Here is an 18774-nt window from a genome sequence, read left to right on the forward strand (position 1 = left end):
CTGATAAAAACTTGAATTATGAAGAGGATCAGGAAAATATTACTTTGGACGAACTTAATGATAGGGAAGTTGAGAAAATAATGAGTTTTAGTAACTCAAGGGCAACTCATTCATCAGATAAGGAAACCGAGGACGATTATAATGAAGAAAAAAGAGAAATTATTCTTTACAAAGAAAACGACCTTGGACCTTATCTGGTGATAGTAGAGGCCAACGAGACCTCAGACAACAATATTGGTCGATTCAACCACCTAAAGATAGCAAAAGACATATGTGATTTGAAACTTAACCATATTATTAGAATTAAAAACAAGGGAAAAAATAAGATAGGGATTGAATTTAACAATAGGCATGCAGCCAATGATTTTGTTACAAACAAAGATTTAATTGAGCAAGGTTATCAAACATTCATTCCGTATAATAGAGTAACATGTAAGGGAATTATTAGAGGAATCTCAGAGGGTATTCACGAGAAGTATTTAAAAAAATTAATCAAAAATCCATATAAAGTTTTAGGTGTCAAGAGAATGAACAGGAAAGTGGTAAAAGGGGACATAATAGAATATCATGCAACTAGTACTATTCAAATTACTTTTGAAGGCATTAATCTCCCCAAACATGTAGAAATCTGCTACATGAGCTTTAACATTATTCTTTTCATTCCGCCAGTCACCCATTGTTTTAATTGCCTCATGTACGGACATACTAAAAAGAACTGCAAGGGAAAACGCAGATGTCACAGCTGCGCAGAACAACATGAGGATGAGGAGGGTTATAATTCATGTCAGTCTGTAAAATGTTTCAATTGTAAAAGTGAATATCACAAAACTCTCATTAAAGAATGTCCGGAATTTGACAGGCAGAAAAAAATCAGAGAAAAAATGAGTCTAGAAAACCTCTCATTTCATGAAGCCATTCAATTCTTTCCAAAAAATAACCACTTTAATACTAACAATATAACTGAATTCCCTACCCTAAGAAATAGATCAGAACCTTCCCCAAACAACATAATTACTACTTCCCAAAGAAGACATATCTACCATACAAACACAATTAATAAAAGAACCTTTTCTCAAACAATCAAAACTTCCAAACCTGTCCACAGTAATAATGAGATGCAAAACTTAAATGAATACCTACTATATCCAAATGGACAAATACCACAACCCAAAACAGGAGTCATGCTCAACAGGACTGCTAACACAAAAGCGGGAACTTCTCAATCTACTTTTAATGTTTTACATCATCCGAACGAGGAATATAATATTATTAAAAAAATGAAAGATTTACTTTCGGGACTTCCCGAAAGTATTAAACCAAAAATAATTAGTTTATTAAACACGTATGAATGGTTGAAAAATTCCCAACATCCTGACGAAACGAGTCAGGATGAATACTAATTAATTAAATCAATCTAACAAAGGGGAACTACAGGGGAACAAGAACAGTACATTAATGATAATCATTCAATGGAATATTCGAAGCATAACTAGTAACAGAGATAATCTAATTAAATTAATTGATGAACATAACCCAGATGTAGTAATACTAAACGAGACTTGGTTAAAAAAAGACAAACATTTTCAAATTAAATACTATAATATTTTCAGGAAAGACAGGGAAGATGGATTCGGAGGTATAATTACCTTGATTAAAAATAATATCAAAGTAACTGAAATTAAAATAAACTGGGACGAACAAGAAGAACATTATCAATTCATAATAACAAAAATTAAGGACATTAATATAATTAATTCTTACATAACTAGCAATAATATGCCTAACATTAATAAAATTAACCGCATGCTGGAAAATCTAGAAGGAAACATCATCTGGATGGGGGATATGAACGGACACCACCCTTTGTGGGGTAGTAGCTATACTAACAAAAATGGTAAAATTATTCACGATATATTAGAAAGAGATGACCTCGTAATATTAAAAGATGGAAGTGCCACAAGGTTTTACTATCCCCAAAATAATAATAGCCCAATAGATCTCACAATTGTATCAAACCCAATCGCCCTTCAATGTCATTGGAGGGTATTGGAAGATTGCGGTAACAGCGATCATTATCCCACCATGTGCACATATCAAAAAAATATTTCAGAGTTCGAACACAACAATAATAATTCAAGAAAACATATAAATTTTAATAAAGCCAATTGGAAAGGATATTATGATACGGTTCATAATTTAATTGAAATTAATGAAAAATACACATACGAAGAACTAATAACAATCCTAAATCAGGCTGCAGATACTAATATACCAGAAAAAAATACCACTTTCACTCAAAAAAAACCTTCGAATCCGTGGTGGGATAATGAATGTGACGAACAAATCAAAATCAGGAGGGAAAAACTCCCATTATTTAAACAATTACCCACTCTAGAAAATTATATAATAACAAAAAAACCATAGCCCAAACTCGTAGATTTAAAAAAAAAAGATCAAGTTTTATTTCATTCTGCTCCACCCTAAATAGGGAAAGTAATATTTCTCAAGTCTGGAGAACATTAAAAAAATTTGCTAATAACTCAGTCACATATAGTAATAACAAGAAATTACCTAACAGTACAGTTGCTAAAGAAATTCAAGACAAACTCTCTATATGTAATATATCTCCAGAGTTCACTTTACAAATAGGAACCTCAGATTCGGATCCATTTTCTCTCCCAGAACTCAACCTCGCGTTGCAACGCAGGAAAACCAAAACAAGTCCAGGGTTAGACGGAATTTCTTACAGCATGCTTACGAATGTACCTGAAATATTCAAGTTCAAATTATTAGAAACATTTAATGAAATACTTAGGGGGGGTAATATACCCAAAGAGTGGAAAGAATCGCTGATTCTGCGCTTACTTAAACAGGGCAAACCGGACGGTGAAACCAATAGTTATAGACCCATAGCTCTAACCTCCTGTCCTCTGAAATTATTAGAAAAAAATAATTAAATTCAGAGTAGAATGGCAAATAGAAAATAACAATACATTATCATTGTATCAATACGGGTTTCGTAAAGGTAAAGGAATTATGGACAATATATCACACTTAGTAACATACATCCAAATAGCATTTGGATTAAACCAATCAGTCAAAGTGGCTTTTCTAGACATAAAAGGAGCGTATGATAATGTAAATATACATAAACTATACAAATACCTTTTGCAGTATGGAATAAACTCAGATATCAGTAATCTTATATTTAACATATTAATGAACAGGGAAAATATAATTATGGACAATGAGGGAGAGAAACATGGTCCAGCAGTAACAACCAAGGGTCTTCCACAAGGGTCCCCACTTAGCCCTACCCTGTTTAATATTTACATTGCTTCACTTTTTCAAATAATTCCTAATCACAGTAAATTAATAGCATATGCGGACGATTTAATAGTAATGGTGAAAGGATCAGATATTTCTGACATCAATCAAAAAATTAATAAAACCCTAGATATTATCCATCAATGGATGGATCATCACGACCTGACCATTTCACACGACAAATGTGAGGGTATTTCATTTAATAAAAAAAAATCAAAATAAATCTCTTAATATAAAGATAAATAATGCAACAATCAATTTAAAAAACGAGGTTAAATACCTAGGTATGATCATAAATTTCAATCTGAAATGGGATAAACATACCTATAGACTACATTACTAGAAAAGCAAGGGAAGGACTTAATGTTCTGAAATGTTTCTGCAAAGTATGGTGGGGATCTGATCCCAAAACAATGATGCTAACTTACAAGGGACTAGTACAATCACATTTAGATTTTGGCTCCATGTTCTTCAAACCCACCACTAGAAGAAACTTAAACACTCTTAACAAAATTCACAATCAAGGGCTAAGGTTAATAACAGGTACAATGAAATCCACACCCATAAACGCATTACTAGGGGAAACTGGGGAAATAAAATTAGAATGTCGTCAACTCTTGTTAGCCTCCAAATTTATGACATACAGACTGGCATGCAACTCACCAATAATCCAACTTATCACTACCCTTAAAGCAATCTGCGATGAGAAATTAGGTTACTGGAAAAATAGAGAAAAACCATATTTGGTAACAGTATTAGAAAATCTACAACCTTATAAAACTTGGGTATACACTAATGAGATTCCTCCTTGTTTCAGCTTTAACTTTAAGACCTACACACATGAAATGACAGTAATAAATTTAAATATGAAAAAAACAAATATTAATAATAATATGATATTTGAAATAGCCACTGAAGAATTTAAAAATCAATATAAGTTCGTATATACAGATGCTTCCAAAAAGGAAGGAAAAACGGGTATAGGGATCTTTATACCAGATATAGATTATTCCTTTTCAGCCAGGGTCAACGACATATTAAACATATGTGACGCAGAATTAATAGCTATCCACGAAGGTATGATGACATGTTTAAGAAAAAATTAAAAAAAAAATTTAATACTTACAGACTCCAAAAGTGCATTAGAAAAAATCTTGCTGAAAAAGGTCACTTCCAAAATCGACCACATTAGTCTTTCGATCAGGAATATGGCATATCACGCTTCTTTAAACAATATCATTTTCAAATTTGCATGGATACCTGGACATTCAGACATCATAGGGAATGAGAGAGCAGATTGTTTAGCAAAAATAGGAACCAACTTGAACATCCCATTAAAAATCAAAATAGACAACAACACAATATACTCGATTTTAAAAAATAATATCATAAAAAACTTTAAGTCGCTATGGGAAAATGACATTATAAAAACAGGTAAAACCTATAACAAAGTCCATGAACAATACCCCAGTAAAATAGCAATATTCTCCCTACCGTACATAGATAGGAGACACATCACCACCATAATACGGATGAAAACCGGTCATTGTCATACTAAAGAACATCAGTACAAGTTAGGAATAGTTGATCACCCATACTGTGAATGCGGTCTAGTAGAAAACGTAAACCATATTTTCCTGGAATGCCCTATCAATGTTATCCCTAACAGAGACATTTATTTTGAACTTATTAAACATGGTATTAATTCCCCCTTTAACATATTTCAAGTTTTTCGTAATCTGAATATACACATCACAAAGATTCTTATCCAATTTTTAGATTACAATAAAATCAAACTATAAACCTTTAATAAACTAAATTCCTATACTTAAACTCCATCATTTATCCCAGAACATTTTGTTTGTGTATCTTTGTCAATCCCTAACATTCTCATAGCACGAGAAGAAGTAGACGAACAAACACTAAGAAGACGACAGCATGATTCAGAATTAAAATATAAGGGTTGTTACTGAGTGCTAACCCAGACAAGGACAACCCCCCGTATTGAGCTGGCCCCAATTGCGCCTGAACAAGAAGCATCGGCCAATAAAGAAGAGAGAGAGAGAACTTTTTGGAACTAAAAACATAAAAAATAACAATCTTGAACTATATTTTTCAAAAACTTTGTAGAAATCATTGAATATACACTTATAAACCCATTAGTCTAGGTATAAAACAAAAAAAAATGTAAACAATAGATGCCTGTTGAATATATTTAATAACAGGAGTAAATAAAGGAAATAATCAAATATCAGTACTCCACCAGCATGACTCATAAACATATATTCCAACAACCATATATTCCAATTTCACAAATAAGTCCAATGATAATTATAGGATTATCTTTGCATGAGACAAACATTTTTATTCTGATTATGAAAAATTTGTACTTTTTTGTATTGTTGTGGAGAAATGTGGACTGTTTGACGTGTGCTTTTTTCTAAATGGTATTGGGAGACATACCATATTGGCGATGTAAGGGTAATTCTTGCAATTATTGCAAGAATTATGCGTTATTTTTGCGTTATTTTTGTAAATTTTCCCCATGTCGTAGATTGAACGCAATGTGTTCCTTGTAAATTAGGTTGTGTCTTATTCAAGGTAGGTAATATTATACATTTGAAATCTTGAAAATTTTCGAGGAATAACATTTTGTTTTAGGGTTGAAATGTGAGGAAATTACTTAAATCAGCTATTTTGGAGAAATTGTAATTCATTGTAATTAGTATGATATTCTTCGAAACAAAAATTAAGTATACAGAAAGGTATTTCTTTTTGTAATTTTGGAAACTTGCCAAAAGTTTATTTTCCACTCCACCACTCTGACATGAAGATTTTAACGATACTTTTTTAGTTGTGGAAGGTTCACTGCCATTTTCAAAAATCCAATTTTTTCAACATTTTGTGAAAATATTGAAAATCCATTCAAAGGCTATAAAGATAGTTCATCTTGGAAATGGCTAGTAAGTCTACGCTAGAATTGACTATAAAACCTGATTACAAACTATGCTGAATTCTCAATCCATATGCCTGCCTCCAGTTCGTGTGTAGCCATAAAAAATATAATTATTAATTGGAAATTTCTGACTGGGGTAAATCGACTGTTATGTGTTTTGTTTCATATATAGTGCAGGCTTACATAGTCCCTTCCCGTCTCAACTTTTGAACGGGACAAAATATTAAGGCCGGCGATGTTGTACGTGAGTCCTGTGTTCTGCAGTCTCAAGAAGTCCCCTTTAATGAGACTCGAGAGAATGCAGAATGAGGTGCTCCGTATTTGCACTAACAGTGACAGATACATTTCATTGAACAATCTGTTAGATCTGGCAGAAGTGGAGTCAGTCACCGACCATATCAGGAGACTGGCTCAGAAATTCTTCAAGTTCTTTCTACCGAAGAGCTCGCTGACGAGGGACGTCACGGCAGTTAGAAGCTATCATGGACAGCGCCGTAAGCACGGGCTAGTCTATGAAGAACTGGAGATATACCGTGAACGGCGCGAATGCGATCGCGCTTAGTTCATGGAAAAATTGGATAAGAGTATTCACGCACACATGATGACGTGATAGCAGAAATACTCTTACCTGGTTTTTTAATGAACTTTTCCAGGGGGTTATCGACAACTGCTACCAACAAACAGACGAATGATTCTCTGAGAAGTACCGAAACGCGACAGAATGACAACTTCCGCGTAAGCCTCGGCAGGAAGCGGAAAACTATAGATAAGGCGTTTTTGAGTGGAGATCCAACCGCCAACACCAGCGGGGGCTCTCCACTCAAAAACGCCCAGGGAGTGTGGTCCAGATAGCAAAAAATATTTTATAAATATTTTTAAAAAATATTGGGTAAATATTTGTAGCGACAGATTTTTATTAATATATATATATATATATATATATATATATATATATATATATATATATATATATATTTATATATATATATATATATATATATAATATGTTATGCATATATATATAATATTGTTATGCATTATATAAATATTTCCTATAAATATTTGTTGTTCATTATTTCTTATTTAAAATACTGTGAAAAAATACAAAATTTGTGTAATTTGAAAAAAAAATGTAATTCTCAAAAGGTAGGTATCTACATGTTTGTTAATTAAAATTCTTCTTCGGTACGCTGCAAAACAATTTCACTAAAAAATTAAACACTGATAATAATATATTTTATTACTACACAGTATTAAAGATTTTCATGCATGTTATTGCTATAAATTATGTTAAGCTTTTAGTCTTATTTCAATGTATAATAACTATATCATCAACTGATGATATCATGAGTAGTTTATTTATAGTTATTCATGAAAAGAACAAAAAAGATTCAAATATATTTTCGTTAAAAGAGGTCTGACTTAACACAAGCCTACATAGAACCACTAAAATATTTGATAACAAAATAACAACAGGCACTACACCTACCTGCCTAATGCATTCTGTTTATTCAATAATCTCGATTTCGCAGTAGCTAAAAACAAGGAGACAGATTTTTTAATTGATTCGTCAATCACATTATTATGCCTTTTCCTAACTGCAGCTTAAAAAGAAAAAAAAAGCAATTATTTTCATATCAAATAATATTCATTCTTTTTGTTAAAACTGAACCAATCATACTCACAGACAACAGCTTCATAAATCTTCATAGAGCAAAAAGGGATTCTCTTCTTTTTGCCTTGTCCACTGTAGAATATAGCTAAATTTTTGGCAAATATCTTTTGCATTGCCATATATACACTTTTGTGTGAGTTGCTTCCTCCAGCAAGATATAGAAAACTCATATGCAAATAAAACCATAATATTTTACCATATGAAGAGGTCAGGGGAAGAATGTACTTTGTTTAGTCTTACCACATTACAAATAAGAGACAAAGTACACTTATTTTTCCTTGCCAAATTAGCACTTCAACAATACAAACATTTTTGGTACAAATAAAATTATTTTTTGAGGTAATGATTATCGGCAACTTTAAAAATTTGTTCTCGTAACAAAATAATGTTCAAATTGAAATAACTCAAAAGATTATCTAAAATGGACAAAGTACATTTTTCCCCTGACCTCTCTTCATATGTTATAATTTTTTGTTGATTACAGAGAACCATATAATCAATTAACTTATTAACTTAACTGGAATTATATCCGATTCATATTGTTGTTGTTGACCACTACACTAGTCGCCGAACTTTCAGATTCTAAATTAAAAATATTCAAAGAATGACGTAGTTTCTCGATGTTCTTTTTTTTTAAACGGTATTTTTTACAGTATAAAGAATTGCGTTGCTTATTCATGATAATACTCACACCATATAGTTCAAATTGAAACAACAAACAACTCTAACAAAGTATATCTACACAAAACACGTTTTGCACGTTGTCTCCAAAAGTCTAACCTAAAAAGCCGGACAAAAGACAAAACAAAATATAGCTGTTCATCCCGCACACGTTCACGTTCTACACCTCAATGCATGCTCGGTCACTGTGTCACTGATTGCGCAAGAGTAGAACTCCGCTGTGTTAAAGAATTTCAATTTAAATTATAAAAATACAAAAAATAAGCATTAGAAATACTTAATTTTCGTTGGAATAACTGAATAAACGCAGATTGTGATTTAAACTCTCAAAATATAAAGAAAACAAGATTAAATAAAATTTATAACTTGTATTTTACTTGGGCAGAAATGTTTTTCAAAAACGAAAAATAAACTGTCTTTATAGTAGGTACCTATAACATCTTGGTTCAAATTAAAACTTGTTATATATTATTCATTCTTGTCGAAATATTTATAAAATATTTTTATAATATAAGCTCTTGAATATTTTCTATACGTTAGAAATCGAATATTTGTTCTATATATTTAATAAAATATTACTTTTCGAATATATTGGAAATATTTATTGAATATTTGAAATGAAATATTGTAAAATAAATATTTAAAAAATATTTGTTTTAGATTACAAATATTTGTAAAAGATATAAATATTTATTTCATGCAAAGAAAATATTTACCAAATATTTGGTGCTATCGGGGGGAGGCGCTTTCCTCTTCCGTGCGGAATTCTTGAGAGCGCAAATGTATCGGGGTCTTTTCCTGCCACTCCCTCTACCCCATTCACTACCCATCCCAATCCTTCCCACTATCCCACTCCATAGGGGAAACCCTTGTGTACATTTTGTATATTTGTATATATATTTTTTTGTATATATTTTATAAACACCACAAAAAAATACCTTAAAATTGTATGGAGAATAGTTAATAAAGAACATTTTGATTTTGATTAAGGTCAGACAAAATTATGTACTTTTTAATGAGAAAGACAAGGTGTTCTTGTTATAACTAGTTTGAAAGGTACCTAGTTGATTCTCCATTGAACCCCTTTTTTTTAGAAATCGGATCAGCCATTTCGGAGTAATTAGCAGTTTTATATTCGTTTGAAGGATGTGCACCAAAAATGCTGTTTTTCGTTTTTTTCGAATGTAATTGTTATTTCGGAGAACATCAAAAATTGAAAAAGGAAAATGTTATTGTATTCGAAGCGTACTATGACGATGTTATAATAAATCTATCATATAAAAATGGATGTTTGTTGGTTGGTTGGTAAGTGATAAACTTCTACATCGCTCAACCGATCGTGTTGAAACTTGACATGTATAAGTAATTTTTCATAGAGAAGGTAAAAACCTTCTATCAGTTTTTTTTGTAACTCGCCACTAGATCGCCATCTAGTGGCAAGTTACTGTAGAACAATTTTTTGAAAGCACTGTGTTCTATAATGCTGTGCACGTCTAAGTTCGTTGATTCTGATTATGTTTAAAAAAAATCTGTTTAAAATCTGTTTTTCCGTTAATCAGCTGCCGCCCCCATATGAACGACAACTCTCAGAAGTTGAGAAGCTTGTGCGAGCTAAGGACTAACGAGGTCTTACCTTTTAACGTGTGATTCCTATCACGGTTGCAGAATCATTCCAGCTTCAACCAGATACATTCTCTCGAGAAAAATATCTGGTCGAGGCGGGAATCGAACACACGACCTTCCGATTGTGAGTCGGACGCACTACCACCGCGGCCAATTCCACAATTCTGTCAAAACATTGGAACAGCAGCGATACAGCAACATAGTACTAATTAGTACTACAACTACCAAATTCTACGCGGGCAAAGCCGCGGGCAACAACTAGTATTCAATAAAACATTCCGTGTCAACATGGCCACCATCAACTTTTTTTTTAAATATGGACCTGTCTTTTCTATTACATCATAACTTTAGCAGTATATAATCAATTATTAGAGTTTATTAACAAAAATCAAATCATGTTTAGCAATCAATCTTCTTTTCGAAAAAAACATTCTTGTGAAACAGCACTACAGTTATCAGCATTAACTAAATGTACTAATCAAACAGATAAAGATAAATATGTTGTAGCTGTCTTTTTAGATTTCAAAAGGGCCTTTGAAACGATTGATAGACGTATTTTGCTTCAGAAGCTGAGAAGATATGGGATTGAGAGGATGATTTATGAATTGATAAGTAATTATTTATAAAATAGGAAACAGAGGGTACGTGTGAACGATTATTTCTCATCATATTTAACAAATCATACAGGAGTGCCACTAGATAGTTTGCTTGGTTCCCTATTATTTATTTATTTATTTTTATTTATTTATTTATTTTCTTTCCAGCAATTAATTTGTGAAAAAATACAGGAAAATTGTGAAAAATGTCAAAAAGTAGTATAACAACATAATACAATACAGATTTGAAAAAATTGTTATAGATGTTATGTGGTTCACACTGAATTTATATTTTTAAAAATAAACTTTATTGAATATATTTATTCACAATAAAGTATTAAATATTACAAAAATGATTCAAGAAATCGACGAACTTGGATAGTCGCGAAATGATTCAAGAATCTGATCAAATGTTACAAATAATGATTCAAGAAATCGACGAACTTGGATAGTCGCGAAATGATTCAAGAATGAGGCGTCCTCTTGTTTTCCCATATTTATAGGATCAGGAACTGCTGATGTAGATATGCGTTTCTTCGACTGTTCTAGAAAAACCTTGGAAATGTGCTGAATATGCTGAGTCATTTCCTGGGTAACTGCGTAGTGGCTGATGCAATGTTTGTTTATTATGGTGCAATCCTTGGACAAAGGGTGCATTGATTTTTCTAATATAACATAGATATTCACATAAATATAAATACACATACATGTTTACATACATAAATGCACATTAGTTCGCATATACATGAAAAGCATATTGCGCCTACATATTCCATTTAAAATTAAAGTTTCCTAATTAAAAAGTAGAATACTATGGTGTGGCATGTTTTTGCGGAGTAAGTGTTTTTTCAGGAGATTTTTGAAAATTGTTAAAGAAGCTGCATTCTTTATGAGATCTGCCAGAGAATTATAACATTTGCTTCCAATATATTCAAAGTTTTTTTGATACCGGACGGTGATATGCCGGTGGGGTAAAATAAGGTTTCTTCTTCTGGTATCATGTTCATGGTGTGTTCTGATGGCATTATAAGTGGCCTTATTTTTGAAAATGAAACAACACGCTTCTAGGATGTATGTGCTCATAACAGTCAAAATATTAAATTTTTTGAAAATCTCTCTGCATGACTCTCTTCTACTCACTTTTGCAATTATTTTGATTGCGTATTTTTGTAATAAGAACACCCTTTGTACAGAGGAACTTGCTCCCCAGTTTAAAATTCCGTATCTCATATGAGAATGGAAGTGGGCAAAGTATAAAGACAGAAGAATATTTTCACTGCAATGACTCGACATAAACTTAAGTGCATAACAACCTTTTCTAAGTTTGCCGCAGACAGTATCAATATGAGAAATCCATGAGAGCTTTGAATCAAAGGTAATGCCTAGCATTTTGATAGATTCAGAAGAAGACACGACGTTATTGTTATTTTCAAACAACAAAAGCTGGTGGTGTTCATTCTGTATCTGAATGATATTCAATTATTTGTAGACTGTGAGTCCATCAACTTATTTGCAGATGATACCTTATTGGCCTGTACTGGAGTAAATTTAGAAGAAACTGTTGGCAGAATGAATACAGTTCTAGATAAAGTAGAAAAATATTTGAAAACCAATAAAATGAAACTTAATGTTTAAAAAACAAAAGCAATGATAATCACTACTAAATTCAAATATAATCAAATAAATACAAACAACATATCAATATAAAAATTGAAGATGAACGTATACAACTAGTAACATCAGTGAAGTATTTGGGATTTTCACTTGATAATTGCTTATCATTCGACGACCACTTCAAATATATTGAAAAAAAGATTGCAAAAAGTCATATTTTTTCTCAAGTATCGCCAATAACTTATCAACAGATACAAAATCAATAATCCAACCCCATTTTGACTACTGTACATCTATTTTCATTCTCTTTTAATTTGAACAAAGTGCAACAAATAGGTACAAAAACTACAAAATCGAAGAATGAAAATAATTTTGAAATGTAGTAGGTATAGGTACACCAATTTCTACCATGCTTTCTGCTCTACAATGGCTCTCAGTATCCAAAAGTTTATTCTATTGTTCCATGGTTTTCATTTATAAAATATTAAATAAAATGACCCCACCATACTTACTGTCATTAATAACTTTCAATAAGGACATCCATCACCATTCTACTAGGCACAACAGTCACATTCATATAAATAGAACAATAGTATGAGCAGTTTATTTTTTGAAGGTTTTGTCCAATTCAGTGATTCACCTGATTCAATTCAATCCACTCTATCATTAAAGAGTTTCAAGAACGAACTGTTAAAATATATTCATGATGGAAATTGAAAAATTCCTTTTTGTTCAATTCAAATTATGTATGCGTATATAAAGTTGAATTATTTATGTAAATTTTGTTGATTGTATTATATTTTAACTTAGCTAGACTGTTGTCGGTCCAGACAATTTCTGTGGCATTTTCCAGCATAATACATGTAAACATGCATCTCTTAATTTTTTTTGAGATGGTCGATATCTGTACTTAGTGTTGAAAAAACTTTATCCTTTATGTATTCTCAGACAAAAAAATTTAATGAGTGAGATCTGGGCATTGTCCATTGGTCCATTGTTTCCAATCCATTTTCTTGAGAATATTGCATCTAAACTATTGTGGCGTTATGAAGAGGAGCGCTGCCCTGTGAAAATATTGTATTTCATGGCGGATATTCAGTGGCAATTCATCTAAGTAGCCATTGAATTCATAGAATAGAAAATGAAGATACATTTCACTTTTCAAATGATCCTCGTAAAAGAAATGGCCCAGAATGTTTGTTCCCACAATTCCCAACCAAGCATTCATTCCGAACCTTACTTGAAAATTGGTGTCCCTATGTAAATGTTCATTTGTATTATCCCACCTATAATGAATATTTCTGTTAAACCAACTATTGTTGGTGAATTTTGATTCGTCCGTCCATATTATTTTTTTACAAATATTTCCCACTTCTCTATTTCTAAGTCTTAACCACTTCGCAAATCGTACGTACTCTCCTTCTGTAATCCCTTTCATTGAGGTGATGAACTTTGCGTATCCTGTAGCATTTATATTTGTTCTTTTTCACAGAAATGGATTTTAGAGAAATTCCCATTTCATGGGCAATTTCTCGTAAAGAACAATCTTGAATAGCCAATCCTAAATTAAAAAAAAAAGATGTTTTCACTGTGTAAATTTTTATGTGGTAATATTTGCTTACCCATAACATTTATTTGATTCCTTCCACTTCCAGTAACCACGTTTTCTTATTTTCTTTCTGTCGAATGCACCAATGTCCTTCAAATTTCTTTCTAATCGTCTAAAGTCTAAACATTTTGATGTTTGGAATAGGACAATTCGGGTATAGCTCAACATACATATTCCTTGCCAAAAGAGGATTTCTATTTGATTTTGCATAACTAAATAGCATATGAGTTCTTTCATCATTTGAACACATCTTTAATATGTTCATAAACGTCTAACAGTTCTCAACAGATATCAACAACACAATTATTTTTCCTGCCACAGAAACCAAGCAAAGCCTATACGTTTAAGATGGTAAATGAATTGAGATGATATTTGATCATACCAAATTATACAACAATCGAATTTTGACCAAAAACTGATATTTTCATTACTTCCAGGATTGACGATTATAAAAATATTACAAATTATAATTGATTAGGGAGAACAAAGCCTTGAAAGGAGGATTACTGCAATACAAAAATATCCAAAACGAAAAAGTATGAATTTTCATTGTGTTAGGGTACCTACCTGTCGAATCGAAACAATTTATAAAAGAAGTAACGATGATGGTAGTTATTTCAAATGAAATGCTATAAAAATATCAAATGTGATATACTCTTGTATTTTGAATTTATTGTTATATCAATATCTGTAATAAAAAAGACAGGTCAGTATATTTACAAAAAAAAGTTGATGGTGGCCATGTTGACACGAAACGTTTTATCGAATATTTATTATTACATCATTATAGTGAATTGAAGGGGTTATATTTTTAGGAGTGATTAATTTTTTGTATCAGATGGAGTAGTAGAAAGCCAAAAACTTTCTTTCCCAAATCATTATAGTATACTTCGAATACAAAATGGTCAAAATATTCATTTACTTTTGTCAAAACAACGATAGAAATCTGTGTCTGTTTAAAATCTGTTTTTCCGTTAACCAGCTGTCGCACCCCTACGAACAACAACCCTCAGAAGTCGAAACTTGTGCGAGCTAAGGATTAACGAAGTCTTACCTTTTAACGTGTGATTCCTAACACGGAAATAAAAACAACAATAAAAATTAATTGGCGCTCCGGGGCGACTTCATTGATTCCAGTGACGCATTTGCTTTTTCAGCTGCAGGAAAACCCGGAAAAACCTGCAGCACCACATCATTTGAAGATCTTGATCTACCAATGTCCTCTCTCTTATAAAACAAAATGTAGGGTGTCTCCAGAGGCTCCAATAGATTCGAATACGATAACATTTTCCTTTTCCATTTTTTGATATTCTCCGAAATAACAATTCCATTCGAGAAAAACGAAAAACAGCATTTTTTATTTTTCCCGTATAACTCATGACGGGCGAGAGTCCGAGAGTCCCCGTAAATTTTCTTTGACCATTGTATTGTTTCCAATGACAGTTACCTTTTTTCTCACTTAATCGTCTTCGTATCTGTTACGGTTTAGAATATAGATGTTACATCATGTAAAAGTGACGGTCTGTATAATTTCAATAAAATACGTTACTTGGTGAAAATCAATAACAATATTCATGATGATTACAAATTTTCACCATATAAGTACGCGTTTTACTACAACAGTAGTTTTCTCAGTTGGACTGGTACTCACAATAATCTACAAAGCAATATATACAAATTATCGGCCTTAATTATTGGAGATCACTAATTGGAAAACAAATAGTTATAAGATCAGGTAGGTACTCAACAGGTAAAAATTATTTTTACTCATTAGTACTTGAATAATTATTCAAGTAATTCTTGAAAATAAATTTTAGAGTAGTGAGAGATTTAACTTCTTGTTGGAAATTTGATTTTGTTCCATTAATTTAAGGGATAAGGGCAGGTTTATTTTTTGTCATATATTTTCTATGTCTATGTCATATATGTCTATTTCACCCTGGTAGGTCAACTCATTGATTTCAAGGATAAGGTCATTTATTTTCTTATGTCTATTTTTACCCTGGTAGGTCAACAGAGTGCCGCTATCTCGTTCCTAAAATATATTTATCGTCTCAATCTAGCAGACCACTATTATAACCTTCATGCAGTCATTTTCAGTGTGGTTTTGGCGTTGAATGTGGTCATTATTACGTATTGGTCAAAGACGAAACAGACTAGTTTAAGTTTGACGATAGTCGTGTTATTAAATATTCTGGCGATATCTTAAATTTATTGCAGCCTCTGGAGACACCCTACACTTTATTCTATGAAAGAGAGGACATTGGCAGATCAAGATCTTCAGATGATATGGTGCTGCAGATTTTTCCGGGTTTTCCTGCAGCTGAAAAAGCAAATACGCCACTGGAATCAATCAAGTCCCCCGGAGAGCTAATTAATTTTTGTTATTGTTGTTTCATGATTTATATTACTTTATGTATAAATATATGCATCTAATATTCCAGATACGAAAATAACATAAAACTAGTTTATATTAAAAAACTCCTCCATACGCTGGATCAAAATTTTTCAATTGTCTGCCTTTTTGTGTCAAAACAGACAAATTTTGACAAATTTATTTTCGAACTTATTTAGTGGTTTTGTACGAGTATAAATGTACTATGATATGAATATAAGTGTACATATATGTGAATATGTATATTATTATGTTTGAAATATGTTTCAATATTGTATATGCACAAATACTGAACTGTATTTGTTTCCATAGTATAGGTATATGTATATTTTTATAACTTGACGGTGACGATTCTGATATGGTTATGGTATGGTTATGATATGATCTATGGTTATTAAATAATTTTAATTTGAACAATTCTATGACTATATTCTGATGATAGCCCAAATCAGATTATTCTAGTAACACTATTGTGAGATCTGCAACACGTTTCACTATACAATAGCGTTTTCACACTGATGACCTAATTCTACTAAATTTGTGCTTTATATAATAATTTGAATTATATATCCTTCTACCTATGTAATGACTAATAATTCAACCTGATTTTAGGTAAAAACTAATTAAAAATTGAAACATTATAAAAGAGATTTGTATTGAAATTTAAATGGATATTTAATAAAGTAATTACCTACATTATGTGCTTTATAGAATGAAAATTTGGTTTACTTTTTAAATAATGACCTATAAGAACGGTCACATAAAAAGTGAGAAATGTATGAAATTGCTGAGACTAAATAATAACAAGCTTTCAGATGCCTAGTAAGTTTAGAAATAAAAAAATATGGAATGAGATAAATGAACAATGATAGAGGTCCCATTCCTAATAACCCATTGTTTGCACTCCTACATAATTACAGGTAGAAAAAAGGTAAAGATTAGGTATCAGTCAGGTAGTAAATAACAATAGGACAACAACAAAATACAGGGAATTAGTTTAATGACCCCTCATTATGCAAATAACTCGTCTAAATGCATATAAAAACATTAAGATAGCTTGTAAGAATACTATGTCATTTCCTATATAAATATTCCTGTAGTTTTTTCCCAACACCAAATCGTTATTTTTAACACCTCGACACGTGTTTCGATCACCAAGTGTCATCTTCAAAGAGGAAGAAAAACTAGGAACTAGTGCGGGCTAATCCTATTTATGCCATAAAGGTAACCCATACAGGTAAACCATCCAGGCGTACCAACCATACAGGTATACCAACCTAAATTAATTTTACAATTTTTCCTTATCTATTATTTTACAATATATGTTTATATAAAACAATTTTCAGCTATATAAAAATTAATTTCACAATATTGCCTATCCAAATTTATTTTTGCAATGTGTCCTTATGTAGTAATTAGTAAACCCAACAACGTTATTTTATTTCAACAAGTGCTCTTTCCAGGCTCTAGAGAAGAACCAGGGTGAGGAAAGATTCAAGATCTGATACATGATCTTGCGGTATTAGCACACTAAGATGTTATTTGATAAGTGACTTTTCAACCAATGGGGAAGTAACCATAGAGCCAAACAGTGGAGTAGTTAGTAGGGGTGTGATATATTATTCTGTATCAATTTTATATAACTTGTCTTTACATTATTTCATGCACAATAAAGTATATTTCAATCATTATAATTGATTGATTTATACTGTAATACTGAGCGTCACTTGTTGACGAAAACAAGGATAATATAACTACTTTTCGTATGGATCAATGGGTGGTTTGAAGGGGAAAAACAGTGTATTCAAAAATCTTAATTGAATGAAATTTATACTTATACAATATAAATACTCTTGAAATTTATAACTTTCGTTTATAAATGCGGCATATAAGCTAAATAATTCGCTTAGGTTTATCAATATATCATCACTAAAGTTCAAAAGTCAGAAACTAATCACTTACATTAAAAATATCCAGGAAACAATTTCAATAAGATTTTTCAAAAACTTGATTTCTGTAGCAAGTAAGGAAAATATATCGAAACCAATGAATAAAAAACTTACTAATATATTTTTTCGGTTTTCACTATATAGCTTTACAAAACCGTGACACGTGTTTTGTTATACAATAGCTTTCTCCAGCAGAACTGAATTACTGTTGAATTATAATCATTTTATACTCTGAAAACAGGCCCCGTTCGGATAATTCTAGGCTAGATTTAACTATCTGGAAAGATTTTTTTTTGAATTCATTTATTGAATTAGGATTCCCTAATATACAAGTTGGCTAACTTAAAAT

At 31.5% G+C, this 18774-nt stretch overlaps 1 protein-coding gene and 1 long non-coding RNA gene across 5 annotated transcripts in view; one reads left to right on the forward strand and one right to left on the reverse strand.

Annotated features, from left to right (window-relative positions):
- Positions 1-8833, reverse strand: part of LOC141483749 (uncharacterized) — a 16437-nt gene extending 7604 nt beyond the window's left edge. For 2 of the 4 annotated variants that reach the window (XR_012466268.1, XR_012466269.1), the window contains exons 1-3: positions 7969-8833; positions 7773-7887; positions 2572-2766 (exon numbers count right to left, since the gene is read on the reverse strand). Coding sequence is in view for 2 of the 4 variants with exons in the window: in XM_074178552.1 (XP_074034653.1) it covers positions 2730-2766; positions 7773-7887; positions 7969-8128 (312 nt within the window). In the remaining 2 variants the exon portion in view is untranslated. Of the gene's footprint in view, positions 1-2536; positions 2767-7360; positions 7490-7772; positions 7888-7968 lie in introns of those variants that run through there. The other 2 variants (XM_074178552.1, XM_074178553.1) reach the window with 2 other exon arrangements.
- A 6778-nt stretch (positions 8834-15611) lies between these two features.
- LOC141483752 (uncharacterized) lies at positions 15612-18164 on the forward strand. Its single transcript, XR_012466270.1, has 2 exons — positions 15612-17743; positions 17940-18164. It is a non-coding gene; the product is annotated as an uncharacterized lncRNA (long non-coding RNA).
- Positions 18165-18774: the final 610 nt, after the last annotated feature.

This window comes from Leptinotarsa decemlineata, unplaced genomic scaffold (assembly GCF_025532065.1).
Source record: "Leptinotarsa decemlineata unplaced genomic scaffold, Ldec_3_MD MMD2_tig00004067_RagTag_RagTag, whole genome shotgun sequence".
NCBI lineage: Eukaryota > Metazoa > Arthropoda > Insecta > Coleoptera > Chrysomelidae > Leptinotarsa > Leptinotarsa decemlineata.